Source organism: Aethalodelphis obliquidens, unplaced genomic scaffold, assembly GCF_003676395.1.
Source record: "Aethalodelphis obliquidens isolate GAN/ISIS:26980383/991018 unplaced genomic scaffold, ASM367639v1 scaffold42, whole genome shotgun sequence".
Lineage (NCBI taxonomy): Eukaryota > Metazoa > Chordata > Mammalia > Artiodactyla > Delphinidae > Aethalodelphis > Aethalodelphis obliquidens.
This window is the reverse complement of record NW_020837986.1, coordinates 9495718-9511194: the sequence shown is the minus strand read 5'-3', so window position 1 is coordinate 9511194 and position 15477 is coordinate 9495718. Positions and strand designations below refer to the sequence as shown.

At 55.7% G+C, this 15477-nt stretch overlaps 1 protein-coding gene across 3 annotated transcripts in view; it reads left to right on the top strand.

Annotated features, from left to right (window-relative positions):
- The first annotated feature begins 1269 nt into the window (after window positions 1-1269).
- Window positions 1270-15477, top strand: part of DLGAP4 (DLG associated protein 4) — a 92769-nt gene continuing 78561 nt past the window's right edge. For 2 of the 3 annotated variants that reach the window (XM_027078384.1, XM_027078386.1), the window contains exons 1-5: window positions 1270-2268; window positions 5415-5656; window positions 8353-8467; window positions 11099-11149; window positions 14203-14443. In XM_027078384.1, coding sequence (XP_026934185.1) covers window positions 1270-2268; window positions 5415-5656; window positions 8353-8467; window positions 11099-11149; window positions 14203-14443 — 1648 coding nt within the window. The remainder of the gene's footprint in view (window positions 2269-5414; window positions 5657-8352; window positions 8468-11098; window positions 11150-14202; window positions 14444-15477) is intronic. The other variant, XM_027078385.1, reaches the window with a different exon arrangement.

Sequence of the window (15477 nt, the reverse complement as noted above, 5' to 3'; positions counted from 1 at the left end):
GCCGGACCAAGCCTTGGGACTCCTCCAAGCATGACTAGTGGGGTCCAGGGCTAAGAAAGCTTGCTGACCTCCCCCTCTGCCCCATGGTACAGATGGAAAGACTGAGGCCCAGAAAGGAAAGGGACTTGCGGAAGTTTGAGACTGGCATTTCCAGGATGGTTCTGGCTGGAAGGCCCATTTTACAATAGAGAAACTGAGGCACAATGGTTCCACCTACTTGTCATCCTGAGGATATGCTCCTGCTACTGACTTGCTGGGAACTCTGTCCCAGGCCAGGTGTCATTGATTCATCCCAGTAGGAAAGGATGGGCTGATGGGCTTGTTGGCCTGTCTGATGGCTGCAGCCCCCAGCCTCTAGCCCAGGGGTCACACTCAGTAGACTTTTGTTGAGGACAGAGTGGGTTTTTACAGAGGGTTTACATTTTGATGTAAGGATTCTTCTGCTAAAATAGAGGTGGGACAGTACTGCCCTCAGACCTGGGTAAGAGGGGCCCCGGCCCCAGGCCCCACTCCTTAGAAGGCCTCTCTGGCCCTCTCTCAATCTTGTTGTTCCCCACGAGGCAAGGAATGTTCAGGGGCCAAGGGAACATGCCCACCCAGAGCCTACATCCCCCTTTCGACCACACTCTGCAGCCTGGGCAGACCCCAGCCTGGAATTCCCTGCCCCAAAGACCCCAGGCCTGCTTCCAGGGCCAGCACAGATCCTCCCATGGTGGCCTACACTGCCAGTGGGACCAGCCCTAGGGCTGAGGGGTGGCTGTTTGGGGGGCATGTGGAGTGAGCTGGGGGTGCACACATGGGTGGGGCTCCTCGTGGTGAGGAACAGAGTCAGAGACAGGAGGAAAAGGGAGGGCAGGCAGCTTCCCCCTGACCACATGCTGCCGTGGAATTCGGAGGAGACCAAGAAGTCTGAGTGCGAACCTGGCTTTCCAGGTTATTGTGAAAATATGTTCGTCAAGGTAGGAGAGTAGAACATATTTTGTTTAAAGTCTTGCTAGCCTGAGATGTCGCTTTTATTTATCCGTATGGTATGTGGGTCTCCATTTGTACTCGTGATTCCCGACCCACAATGTTAAGGGCAGGCCAGGAGTCTTCAGAAATCCTCCCAACTTTGAGCTCTGCGGGGGTCTGGCTGACCTTCCCAGCATCCTATCCCCTCCAAATCCAGCTAACGCCTGTCTGTCTTCTCTCCCCAGATTAGCTGCTGCCCGGGAGAGGAGACCCGGGCAACGCGCTAGGGCGACGGCCCCTGCCCCGAGGGCCGGGATCATGAAAGGCCTCGGTGACAGCCGCCCCCGCCACCTGTCCGACAGCCTGGACCCACCACACGAGCCCCTGTTCGCAGGGCCTGATCGCAACCCCTACCTGCTATCGCCCACGGAGGCCTTCGCCCGCGAGGCTCGCTTCCCTGGGCAGAATGCTCTGCCAGGGGACGGGCTTTTCCCGCTCAACAACCAGCTGCCACCACCCAGCAGCACCTTCCCCCGCATCCACTACAACTCCCACTTCGAGGTGCCAGAGGAGAGCCCCTTCCCCAGCCACGCCCAGGCCACCAAGATCAACCGGCTGCCCGCCAACCTCCTGGACCAGTTTGAGAAGCAGCTGCCTATCCACCGCGACGGCTTCAGCACTCTCCAGTTCCCCCGCGGGGAGGCCAAGGCCCGGGGCGAGAGTCCTGGCCGCATCCGCCACCTGGTCCACTCGGTCCAGCGGCTCTTCTTCACCAAGGCGCCCTCCCTGGAGGGCACGGCAGGCAAGGTCGGCGGCAATGGCGGCAAGAAAGGTGGCCTGGAGGACGGCAAGGGCCGGAGGGCCAAGAGCAAGGAGCGGGCCAAGGCCGGGGAGCCCAAGCGGCGCAGCCGTTCCAACATCTCGGGCTGGTGGAGCTCCGACGACAACTTGGATGGTGAGGGTGGCACCTTCCGCAGCGGTGGCCCAGCCTCTGGACTGATGACACTAGGCCGCCAGACAGAACGCAGCCAGCCACGCTATTTCACGCACGCCTACAACACCATCAGTGGGCACATGCTCAGAGCCGCCAAGAACAACACCGCCGAGCTGACCGCCCCGCCACCTCCGCCGGCACCCCCGGCCACCTGCCCCAGCCTTGGGGTGGCCGCGGACACCAACTATGTCAAGCGGGGCTCCTGGTCCACCCTGACCCTCAGCCACGCCCATGAGGTCTGCCAGAAGACCTCAGCCACCTTGGATAAGAGCCTGCTAAAGTCCAAATCCTGCCACCAAGGTCTTGCCTATCATTACCTGCAGGTGGGTCCCTGCCAGGGTCAGGGGAGGGGGAGGGATTGTGGGGAAGGCACCAGTTTGAAGTCCAGCTCTGTCACAGATTGACTTGGAAAGTTGTTTCACTCAGGCCTCTGTTGACTCGCTTAGGAAATGGGTGGCTGGTGGTATCTTGCTAGTAAAAGGATTCCTTCCACTGGTCATGCTCTCAGCAGACATTGATTAGGACCCTTTTGAGACCGGCCCTGAGTAGGGACCAAAACATGTCCCTTCCCTTTAGAAGAAAACTATGGAAGCCGTGCCTTCTATCCCCTCCGAGGACCAATTGCATGGCATTCTGCTTGCCAGCCTCCTGCCTGGTACTGCCCCCAGACTGGGGGCTCCCTGAGGATAGGGACCATATCTGGTGCAGCTCTGTGTCCCCAGGGCCCAAGACAGGGTCTGTCATACAGGAAGTGCTCAAGAAACATGAGAGGAGAGAGGGGTAGATGAACAGATGGACCCTTGAATGAATAGAGTGAGAAATAAATAAGACATAGTCCCGATTATCAGGATGCTGGGAGAGAAAGACACATGAGCAGACACTCCTGTCAGCATGAGCGGAATGTGCTGGAGCTGAGCAGGGGGACTGCAGGAGCCCCGAGGCCCTAAATCAGTTTGGGGAACTAGCTTTTTTCTTTCAAACACTAATGTTTATTGAGGCACTTATTATGCACCAAGGCTGCACTCCTGGCAAGTGGCAGAAGGCTCAGAGACATCTCTGCTGCTACACTTGTGCTGGGCCTCTCAAGGGCAGGGTGAGTGGCTGAGAACTGGGTGGCTCCCGGTACCAGAGCCCAAGCTGTGGGTGAAAGTTACAGGAAGTAGATTTCGGTTCACCTGCAGATGGAAGGGGCTGTTTCAGTAGGTAGTGAGTCCCTCATCCTGGAGGGCATGTCAGCACAGGCCTGGCCAGCCTTTGGGAACACATTAGATGCATTTTGTGTGTGTGTGTGTGTGTGTGTGTGTGTGTGTGTGTGTGTGTGTGTGTGTGTGTGTGTGTGTGTGTGTTACGCGGGCCTCTCACTGTAGTGGCCTCTCCCGTTGCGGAGCACAGGCTCCGGACGCGCAGGCTCAGCGGCCATGGCTCACGGGCCCAGCCACTCCACGGCATGTGGGATCTTCCCGGACCGGGGCATGAACCCGTGTCCCCTGCGTCGGCAGGCGGACTCTCAACCACTGTGCCACCAGGGAAGCCCCATTAGATGCATTTTGAACCGGATGAACATCAAAGTCTGACCTGAGTTCTTGTCATTCCATATAAAATTCCAAAGACAGTGAGACTATGGGGGGAGGAGGCTATTTTTTTCAATAGGAGGGAAATGAAATCTAGGCAGTATTTTATATATTTAAGGCTTTTGTGGCTCTCAATCTACTTCCTTAGCTTAGAAACATCAGAGGGGGTGGTGTGTGACCTAGCTCCCTCTCAAATGATATGGTTTGGTCTGATCACGTGAAAATGCTTCAGAAACACCGTGAAACGGTGGCCCTGCAGGCCCTGGAGTGGTGCTGCCTGCTTGCTCAACAGGAAGTAGGTGGGTAAGGGCTGGGGAAGCAACAAGTGTTGAGCAGGGATATACAAAGCCACCTTCCCAAGGGACAGGTGCAGGTAGGAAGGATTGACTAGCAAATGGTTTGGGGTAGAATGTGCAGGTCCTGGCGACTGGCTGGGCAGTCAGTTGGGGAGGAGGGTGTTAACGGGAAAGCCGCAGGGGTGGGGACCTGGGATGGGAAGCCCAGGCAGGGACCCTCCCTCAGCCGAGAACCAGCCACTGGCATTGTGGGAACTGAGAAGAACGTGGTCTCTGTGCAGGCGCGGTGACTTGGGGAGTGTGGTGAGCACTTGTGGGCGTGGCGAAGAATGGGTGTGCTGTGTACACTGAGAAACGTGTGCCTGGGTGTCCGCGGTGACATATAGACCCAGTGAAGGTGTGTGCTCTGTATGTGTTGAGGCGGGGACACGGTGAGGAGGGACACGTTGAGATGTGTCCGCGGTGCAGTGGTGGCTGGTGTGCACGTGAGGAGGTGTGTACGCTCTGTTCACATCGTGCACTCACTGAGGTGTGGGCACGTGATGAAGTGGCTGGGGTGCATCCTTGGGGAGAGGGGTGTGTCCTTGGGGAGAGGGGTGTGCGGGGAAAGGGTATGCTTGCTCTCTGAGGTGCGTGTACATGGCACGGCGTGTTCACCCTGTGCTCGGGCTGAGGTACGTGTGAGTGCTGAGATGAGCGTACTCCATAACGAGGTGAATATCCACTGTGTGGACACATCGGTGGGTATCAAGTGAACAAGAGTGTAGACAGTGTGTGCTGCCCTGGAGCAGCTGGCAGAGCCTGGCCTCAGAAGGGCAGGGGAGGTCCCCTCAGTTGGTTTCTGCCACCGTAACCACTGAGGACCGGGGCTGCCCTCACAGCTGTGACCTTACCCTTATCACAGCCCCCTTGCACAGATGGGGTCCCTGGAGTTCAGCTGGGAACACTGAGCGCTTTTTCCAGCTCACCACATGGCTGCCAGACCCCACAAAGCCCTTGTGCTCTCTGTACCTCAGTTTACCCACCTGTAGGATGAGGAATGTTGTTTGGCCCCAAAGACCTCACCTCCGTACTGATGCGCTGGGGTCCCCTGATTCATCCTCCCCCACCATCCTAGGGTCCAGGGACCTCTCTCAAGCCTGCTGTTCTTATCTGGGCAGTGGGATCATAAGCTATCCACTGAGATAGCAGGGGAAGTGATGGGAACACAGGGGTTGCTCAGAAGGGTAGCTGCAGTGGAAGCCGTTGTGAGCATTCTGTCTGGACGGTTTTGCTGGGGCACGCTCAGCCTGGGATCCACGGAGATCTGAGGCTGGAGAAGGCCACACAGGGAAGCTGCGGCAGAACTGGCTCTGGGACCCAGGTATCCTTCCCAGCCCTGGCTCCGCCCTGCTCGTGGGTGCCTTTAGTGGCAGTACCCCGCACCGAAGGCCGAATTCCCCGAGGTGGGCAGCGAGGGAGCTTCAGGGGCCTGGAGATGGGGGTTCTAGCGTGCAGCTCACTCCCCAGGTGATGAGCCCGAGGCTGGGTGGCCGGCGGCGCGCTGGGGGTGTGCGCTGCCCCCTGAGCCACCCTTGCTGAGGGCTGTCCGCCCAACCCCAGGTGCCCGGAGGCGGTGGCGAATGGACCACCTCGCTGCTGTCCCCGCGCGAGGCGGACTCCACAGGCGAGGGCCCCATCCCGTGCCGGCGAATGCGCAGCGGCAGCTACATCAAGGCCATGGGCGACGAGGACAGTGACGAGTCCGGCGGCAGCCCCAAGCCCTCCCCCAAGACGGCGGCGCGGCGCCAGAGCTACCTGAGGGCCACGCAGCAGTCGCTGGGAGAGCAGAGCAATCCCCGCAGGTGAGCGTACGGTCCCGCCCCCTAGAGTCTCGCCCGCAGGCCAGCCCTGACCCCCAGAAGCCCCACCGTGGGAGAGCCTCTCCGAAGTCCAAGTCCCGCCCCAGGAAGCCTCTGCTCACCAGTGAGTCCTGCCCCCTGGGAACCCCGCACCAGAAGCCCTGGTCACCTGTGAGTTCTGCTCCCTAAGGGGACCACTCCCTTAAAGTGAGCCACGCCCGCAGGCTTACCCTGCTCCACTGGGGCACCGCCCACTTGTGAGCGCTCCTCTGGGAAAGCCTCTTTACACTCGTACCGCCCTGGCTCACAGGCAAGCTTTGCCCTCTAGGTGAGCCCCTCACAGGTATGTCCCACCCCTGGGAACCTCGCCTTCCTCCTCTTCAGCCGCCCGCCCGGAGATCCCAGCCCCACAGATGAATCCTGCCCTCCAGCCTCAGACCCAGGTGAATCCCCACCCCCAATGATCCAGGCCCCCTAGGTGAACCCTCCTTCCGGTTAGTCCCCTTCCTGAGATCTTCATCCTTAGCTTGGCCCCTGCACTTTGATGAGTTGACTCCGGAGAGCCCCGCCATTTGGTGAACCCACCCCATAAGCCCCCCACAGTTAAGTCCTGACCACAGGTGAGCCTTATACTTTGGTAAATCATAAGGGGAGTCTCTCCGGAGTGATTGGCCCAGGTAAACCCTGCCTACATCCCCAGATGATTTCCACTCGTACAGGGGAACTGCCCTCGGAGACCCTTTTCTTCAGGTTAGAGAACCCTGCCCTTAGTGAGCCCACCCCTTGTGCCAGCACTGCCCAGGGAAGGCCAGAGCCCCCTCTGCCAGTGCCCCTGTAATTGACCCCTGAGTTGAGCTCCGAGATTGGGGATGAGGGAGGATCCAGAAGTGAAAGGGAGATAGACAGCCTTCACCTGTCCCATCACCCGGCCTGGCATTCCACCAATGGAGCCCCATCCTGTTGCTTTAAGACTGGGAAGAGTTAGTGAAAGCGTGGAAAATGAAACACGTGCACACAGGAAGCAACAAATAACATGTTAGAGAGAGAAGTGAGCCTTTCACATGCAGAAGTCACCGTGGGGATTAGAACAGAAAAGAATGAGTGCAAATCAGGTGAAAGTTGGTATAGGTGATTCAGAACCCACTGAGGGAGAGAAACAAAAGCAAGTCAGAAACAGACAAAGGACTTGGAAGAGTTAAAGGAAACAAGCTTAGCCCTAGTTCTTCTACTCCTGGGGGCAAGAGCCAGAGCTTCATTGGAGGAGGTAGCCTGGGAGGACTGCAGCAGAGGGAATAGAGCAGGGCAGGTGACAGTAGACTGAGGCAGGGAGTATCATTGGCTGGGACAGAGGCAGGGAATGACCTCCAGGTGGGAATTCAGGACACCACCAGCCATTCCTAGGTCTCACCCTCTCTGAGCCTCAGTTTCCCTAGCTTTAAGTGAAGGGGGCTGAGCTAGATGATCTCTAAGACCCCTTCTACTCCTGAGATCCTGCAATTCCTTGAATGACCTGTGGGCATGGAGGTGGGAGAGGTGGGCAGGACCAGGGCCCAGGCCTTGAATGAGAGGGAATTGATAATAGTAGTACAGGCATACCTCAGACCACCGCAATAAAGTGGATATGGCAATAAAGTGAGTCACACGAAATGTTTTTGTTTTCCAGTGCATGTAAAAGTTGTGTTTACCCTATAGTCTAAGTGTACAATAACATTGTCTTTTTAAAAGTACATACCTTAATTTTAAAATGCTTTATTGCTGAAAAATGCTAACCATCACCTGACAACTCCGGGTTGCCACAAACCTTCCATTTGTTAAAAAGAAAAGAAGAGAAAAACAAAATAAACAATATCTGCAGAACGCAGTAAAGTGAAGTGCAATAAAAGGAGTATTCCTGTAGTAACAGTAATGCGGGCCATCTGTCAGCCCTCGCTGCGCTCTGGGCTCTATGCCTGCCCCAGTGCCCTTGAATCTGCGTCACTGAAACCTCCTTACAGCCCCAGCAGGCAGGCACAGTGACATCCCCCACTTTATAGGTGAGGAAACTGAGACTTAAGGGGTGACGACTTGCCCAGGGTCACCCAGTGAGGAAGCTGGATTCCAATCCAAGTTTGTCTATGACAAGGCCCTGAGCTATTGGCGGCTTGGACCTTATTTCCAGAGCAGGGGAGTTGGGGAGGGGGAGGCCCAGGGTCAGGTAGATGTGAGAAAGATTGAAGAGCCAGGGCTATGGGGAGAAGTGGTGAGTCTTCAGGGGCCTGGTGGAGGCCACCTGGACATTGGGTCAAAACTGATGACCTTTGGGTGGCCCTGGCCGGAGGTCAAGGCTGTGGGCCTGGACCCATCTCCTCTGTCCAGCCCCTGGAATTGCCCCAGGCCTGCAGAGGAGGGGGCTGTAGAATTGAGCTGGTGTGGCCCACCCCTGGTTTGAAACAGTCAAGAGCAAGCTTGTGCTGCCACCTCGCGGTTGCAGTGGGCATGACAGGTGAGGGCCATCGGCACTCTCCAGACTCACAAGGCCTCCAAAGGCTGGGAGCAGCTCTCCCCTTGCTCATCACCCCCCACACTACCCGGGATGGCAGTGACTTCCATTTTACCCTCTGCCCCTGGATAACCTTGGCCCGTTTTTCCCCCTCTGGGCCTCAGTTTCCCATGCTGAACAAAGGGTGGGCTGAGCCCCATCTGCTCCCCATCCCCACCAGGAGTCTGGACCGCCTGGATTCAGTGGATATGCTGCTGCCCTCCAAGTGTCCGAGCTGGGAGGAGGACTACCACCCCGTCAGCGACAGCCTCAACGACTCCAGTTGCATCAGCCAGGTAAGGGTGGCAGGCAGCCAGAAGGTCAGAGGGCTTGGGAGAGCCCCAACTCCCACCCAGGAAAAGGACAGACGTCCAGGTCCAGCCTCTGTTGAGTGGCCCCCGAATATCTGCCCTGTGCTTCTGTTCGGTCTTTGTTCCTGAAGCTGCCTGTGTGTGTCTCTTCCCCACTGACTGTCCTGTGGCTGGAGAGCAGTCACAGGGCCTCACACTGATGGCCTAAGCTGTGGGCCCAGAGGAAGGGGCCATACCACTGCCTTAGACCCAGGAGCCCTGAGGATAGGGTACTGGAGACCTGGGTTTGAGTCCCAGTCTTGTCACTGACAGTATGAACCCAGGACAAAACACCCCCTCCCTGAGCCTCAGTTTCCTGATTTACCATCGGAGGGTGATCATTCCTATTTCAAAGGGTTGTGAGGAATCAGTGAGATACAAACATAATGTGCTCAGCAAAGGGTGGCTCCCTTGATGGTTAGCATTGGCATCTTGCTGTGTGACTTCGGGCAAGTTGCTTCTCCACTCTGGACCTCCATGTCCCACCTGATCAGTGGATAGTTGGACTGCCAGGGCCCAGCCAGCTCTGCCACTAACAGCGGTAAACACGCTGTGCTGTACCATTAATTCTCTCAACCATCAGCTAGCTCCTTGATCCCTCACAGCCACCCCCAGATATCATCCATATCCCCATTTCCTAGATGAGGAAACTGAGGCCCAGATAGGGGTGGGTCACAACAGCTAGGAAGAGGCAAAGCTGGGCAGAGATCTAGGGCTGTCAGACCCAGACCTGGACCTCAGCCCCTACCGTGTTGTGCACAGTACTTTACAGTTTGCAAAGGGACGACCAGTCAAGGCTTGAGGGCTCCCCCCATGGTGTGGATGGGGAGACGAGGCCCAGAGAGGGCAGACATCTGCCAATAGTAGCACAGTGGGGCAGTAGAGGCAGCCAGGTGCAGACCCAGCCACCTCTCTGGGCAGGAACAGGCCCCAGGTCCCGCCGTGTGCAGCCCCACGGCCTGAGCTAACGGACTGCTTAAAACTTTCGGATTCCAGCTCCTTACCACCCCATATTCCTGGCCCGGCCAAGCCCGCCCCAGCCCCCATCCTCAGCACTGTCATTCCCACGCTCCAAGGAGACTGACCTCAGATGGGGGGGGAGGGAGCGCCCCCCCCCCCCCGGCCAGGGGACCCTCTGCCCCACCATCCTCATCCAGGCCCCACCAAGTCTCACCTGTGCCGTTGTCCTGTCCTGGACTCCGGGCCTGCCACCCCCAATCTATTCTCAGCGGCCAGAGGGAGCTTGTAAAAGACAGAAGTCAAATCATGTCACCTGCTCTGAAGCCTCCCATGGCTTCCGCCTCACCCTAGTGAAAGCCAGACCTGTGAAGCCCGGCCTCCCTCTCAGATGTGCTCCCCGACTTGCTCTGTCACTCACTCTGCTCCAGCCACTCTGGCCCCCTTTTGCCCCTCACACACCTCATTCCTGCCCCAGGCCCCCTGCATTTGCTCCTGCCTCTCCCAGGAGCATCTTCTCTCAGATCTTTGCACAGCTGGTTCTTCTCCGTGTCCCAGGTCTTGGCTCAAATGTCACCTCAGAGGGACCTGCCCTATCGCTTGCCTCAGGGGTCCCCGGGGCCCTGTTTCCTTACTCTGCTTAATTTTCTTGACAGCACTTCTCACTATCTGGAACTATACTTGTTAGTTGATGTCTGTCTCACTCTTAAGACTGGGAGTTCCCTGCAGACGGGGACCTTGCTGTCTTGTCCCCACAGAGCCCCCAGCACATGGCACAGGGCACGTAGGTTTGCTGAATGGATGGCGTCCCTCCCTGTCTCTCCCATCCTGCCTGTTCTCTCATCCCTCAGTCTCCCTGTCGGTCTGTGTCTGTCTCCCTCTGTTTTTCTCTCCCCTCATTCACATTTTTCTGATTCTCTCCAGTGTGTCTCATTTCCATGTTTCTCTCTGGGTTGTCTGACTCTCTCACACCCACCGTCTCCATCCCCTGCCTGGCCCTGGCACCTGGAACAATTTTGTCCTTTGGCTACACGAAAAGGTACACGGAATGAGCCAGGCTGGGGACCCCAGCAGGCCTCTCCAACTACGCCCTGCCCAGCCCCAGCTCTCCCCTAGCCCAGGGTCCTCTGAACCCCCAAACCCTCATCCCATGAAGCTTGAGTGACCTGAGCCACATATGTCACCCCAAAGTCAGAGATGTCCAGTTCTGTCTGTGTCTCTGAGGCCTCAACTCCTACCAGAAGAAACCCCGCTCCCACCAGTCACTGGACTGTGTAAGCCCTGACCAGGGAAGAGAAGTCTCTGGGCTCTGTCCCTAATCTGTACATCCTGGGAGCTGCCTGCCCAGGTGAGAGGCAGCAGACAGGACATCCATGGTCCCAGAAGCCAACCCAGGAGAAGGACTTATAAACAGCAGATTACAAGTCTTCAACAACACCCAGCCCCAGAAGGAGTGAGCCTCCCACCCCTGGAGGAAGCCAAGACCTCCCTGGGCCTCAGCCAGTCTGGGGAGGAGGTTAGACCAGCCAGCCACAAGTTCTCTTGCAGCCAGGCCTGAATACCCAACCCTAGCCCCCAGCCTCGGTCTCCCCATAACCCTCCCCCATCTCTTTCCTGCAGATGTTTGGACAGGCCTCCCTGATCCCCCAGTTGTTTGGCCACGAGCAGCAGGTCAGTATGTTTGCCATTCTCTTGTCTCCCAATCCCAGAGGCCAGGGCTGGGTCTCAGGCACCTCAGTGGTCCTGGCCCCTGAGCCGGGCAGGTACAAGCAGAGCCGGCACCAGGAAAGCCCCCTCCAGTGAAGACAGTGTCAGGAATCACATTGGTGCCTGGACCTTCCACTCTTTGGCCCTATCGCTTCACTTCTCTGTGCCTCAGTTTCCTCTTCTCAAAAATGGAAAAGAATGGGCTAGGATCTATGGATGGGGCAAGAATAACCCCAGGATATTGGCATAACATTGTAAATCAACTATACTTGAATTTAAAAAAATTTTTTTTTAAATAATAACCCCAAGATAAAGGAAGGTGTACCCTGAGAGCTTCTAGCTCCCTCCTTCCTCTCATTCCCCAAAGCCTGGGAAAGGCCTGGGGAGACTTTTCCATTTGGACAGATCAGGGGCTGGGGGCATTGGCCTTCACATCCCAGCCACAAGATCCCCTGACTTATCTCCTTTCTTGGATTCCAGTAAGACCTTTAAGGATGTTAGGGTTCTGGAATGAATGCAGAGACTTTTCAAGCTTACCAAAGGTGGTGAAGACGACGCCAGTGCTGGCACTGTCTACCTGTCCTAAGGGTGCCCCATCCCATGCACACCCATCCTGCCCCTGGAGGTGGTCCTCTCCTCCCTCCCAGGCCCCAGCCCCAAGGCCAGACAGAGAGGCAGGCAAGGTGCTCTGGGCCCAAGTCCTCATTGGGGCCAGGAGTGGCAAGGGACTGATCCAAGGCCACACGGCCTACAGGGCAGAACTGTGACTGGCTCCATATCTCCTGATTCCAGCCACGAATGCCTCATGTGCCTCCCACCTTCATATCATAATTCTTCTTGGGCACATTGTTGCAGAGGGTCTTTGGGGAGCCCACAGTGGGCCAGGTGACCTCTTCCTTCCTTCAACAGCCTCATGATAAGGGTGTGATGTGTTCACATATAAAACTCCCAGGGCAGTTCCCTGCACATAGTACGTCCTCAATGATATACATACCAACAGCACTAACCAGCTGGCCTCTCCCTGGGAGCTCGGGAGCATCTTAACCGACACTGACAAATCTTTGCACTTGCCCCACAAAGTTGCCTGTAATAACAGGTACAGGTTATCAGGTGCTTAGTCTTCCCAACTCTATTCGAAGCATGTGATTATGAATGATCTCATTTCATCTTGACCACAATCCTGTGAAATCTGGTCTCTAATTAGCCCCCATTTTACAGATGGGGAAACTGAGGCACAGAGCAGTTAAGTGACTTGCCCATATTCCTCTTGTGAGAAAATGATGGAGCCGGGAATGAAACTCTGGCAGTCTAGCTCCAGAGGTGGGCCATTACCGTGCAATCCCTAATCAAGACCTCATCGCCTTTGGCAATCACAGGGGTCTCTCAATATACCTCAGGCTGCAGCTTTGGAGGATAAACACCTGTCTCTTTAATACCCTATCCAAGTGAATTTGGGGTATGTCACATGGACTACGTTTTAATTTATCAGTGCTGTCTGATAGAATTTTCTGGGATGATTGGAAGTGTTCTATCATCCATGCTGTCCAATAAGGTAACATGAGCAAGTGAAATGTGGCCGGTGTGACTCAGGAACTGAATTTTGTTTACTTTAATTAATTTAAACCTAAATAGCCACGCATGGTTGGTTGCTACCATATTGAACAGAGCAAATTTAGGCCTTTCCAAACATATACTCCAAATTGGGTGATGATCAGGAATTCCCTGGCAGGCCAGTGTTCAGGACTCCGCGCTCTCACTGCCGAGGGCCCGGGTTCAATCCCTGGTCGGGGAACCAAGATACCACAGGCCGCGCGGTGCAGCCAGAAAAAAAATTGGGTGATGATCCATCCAGTCGTTTTCCCTGATGCAGTGCCAGACGAGTCCACAGGCATTCTAGTCCATTTAGATAGGGAAACTCCGACCCAGAGAATAGTGCTGGCCTGCCTGAGGTCACACAGCCAGGTCCAGGGCACACTGGCCCCAGATCCAGCTTCATCTTTTCCTCCACGTGGTGTTCAGTCAACTTTTGCCCCCTCCCGTGTAGCCTAGGTGTCTTCCCGGAGCCCCACCCAGTGTCCATGTTCAGCCAGCTGACTCCTCAGCTTATACTCTGTGATCCCCAGGTACCACGATGGCCTGAGACATGGGTCAGACAGACCCTTCCAGAACCATTGGAGAGTGTATGTATGGTGAGCCCCCTCTGCACTCACACCCCCAGCTGCAGCTTTGTAGGATCTTGTTTCTAGAGGGACACTTAGAAACCATCCAGATGAGGTTGAACTAGATGTGAGATGGCAAATAGCATATATACCTCCGTTCTCCGTACTGTCCATGGCAGGTGTGACTAATCAGTCCTCACTGCCACTACCCTCGTTCCAGTATTATTTTCTCTCACCAGACTATTGCATCAGCTTCATCTCTGGCCTCTGCCTCCATTCCAGACCCTATATCCAACATCCATTCTGTACACCAGGGCTAGATTAATCTTCCTTAAATATACATTGGGAGTATTGATTCTGCTACTTCCTCACTGGGTACAACTGGCAAGTATCTCCCCCTCAGTAGCCCTCAGTTTCTTTGCTTATAAAAATGAAGGAATTGGACCGTAAGATGGTAAATATCTAGCACACCTACTGCCACCTCCCCATTCCAACATCCAGGGCAGACGTTACTGATTATAGCCTTCTTTCTGGCTGAATTCAGATATGACCTCAAAATCTATTAGTTAATCAGTCTGGACACACAAGATATAACCTAGCTAACATCCTAGAAAGTATATTTACTAGTTTCTCCTCCATTGTAGAGATGGGAAGATTGAGGCCCAACGAGGTGAGAGAGTCTGTATATTTCTTAAGGGCTCCACCTGCCCATCCCGTGTCCTAAGTGAGACGGGAGCAGGAGGGTGGGCCGAGTTGAGGCCCCACAGACTCCAGCTCTGCAGCTGAGCCGACCACCAAGCACCCCATCCCTCCCCAGTGGGCACAGCCGGCCCCTGATGCCTGCTTTTGCCCTGACAGGTACGGGAGGCAGATCTGAGCGACCAGTATGAGGCAGCCTGCGAGTCGGCCTGCAGTGAAGCAGAGTCGGCCGCGGCGGAGGCTCTAGACTTGCCGCTGCCCAGCTACTTCCGCTCCCGCAGCCACAGCTACCTGCGCGCCATCCAGGCGGGCTGCTCGCAGGAGGAGGACAGTGTTTCCCTGCAGTCCCTTTCCCCCCCTCCCAGCACCGGCAGCCTCAGCAATAGTCGCACGCTTCCGAGTGAGTACCGAGATGGGGGACCCCTGGGACCGTTCCTGGTGGACCGGAGGTGGGGAGGAATCCATGGTTGGTGAGCCAGGATTGGAGGGGTGGCTAGCAAAAGCAGGAGGCCTTGGGGCTGAACTTCCCACCAGCTGGTGAACTGGAGCTCAAATGGCAGCAGTGGGGGGTGGGGGGCTGTCACAGAGGCAGATGTCAACACTGGGGATGGGGTGAGGGGGTCGTGAGGGCTGGAGCTTGTGAGATACTTGGTTGCCCCCGACTCTCTAGACCCTGGCTCTTACTGAAGCCCTACTTACCTGTTTGGATTAGTTCAGGTAGGCAAACCTGTGGGGAGGGTGGGCCCCTGCAGGGAAGAGGATGGGATCTGCATTGAGCCTTCTCAAAGGGGTGGGTTTGCAGGTTTCTCTCATATTCACAGTCAGGGACAACCTGTCCTTTCTGATACTTGTTCTAAGTTCTCTGACAATAACCCAGGCACGATCAGAGAAAAAGGGGACCCTGTGTCCCAGAGCAAGCCATGACCATCAAGACCCAGGAAGATCATAGCAAAATTTCTGGCTTAGTAGAGAGAACTTTGATCTCACTCTGACTAGACAGTTTTCCTCCCTGAGCCTCAGTTTCCCCATGTATAAATTGAGGCATAAGCCAGACCCCAGAGAGCTCTCAGGGGAGATGAAATAAGGCTGTGCCTGGAGAGGTTTAGGCGGGCCCTTGCACATGGTAGGAGCTGACAAGTGTAGCTGTTCTTACTGGTTCTCAGACTTGACTCTGAGCCTCCTGACAATCAAAGGCATTGAGGTTGGATTATTGTAGGAAAACCACATGTTTCAAGCGCTCAGCTGGTGTTTGATATAAATAAATGAGCCTGAATCTTATGGATATTCTATACACAAGAAACCAGCTTATTGACTGAAAACTGCAAAGGCAGGGGGCAGAGCAAGAAACCACTTTGTTTCACTATTGCCTTTCAAATCGTGGCTGATATCTGGGCAGATCCCCGAGCTTTTCCAGGCATTTTTAGACCCTAAGGA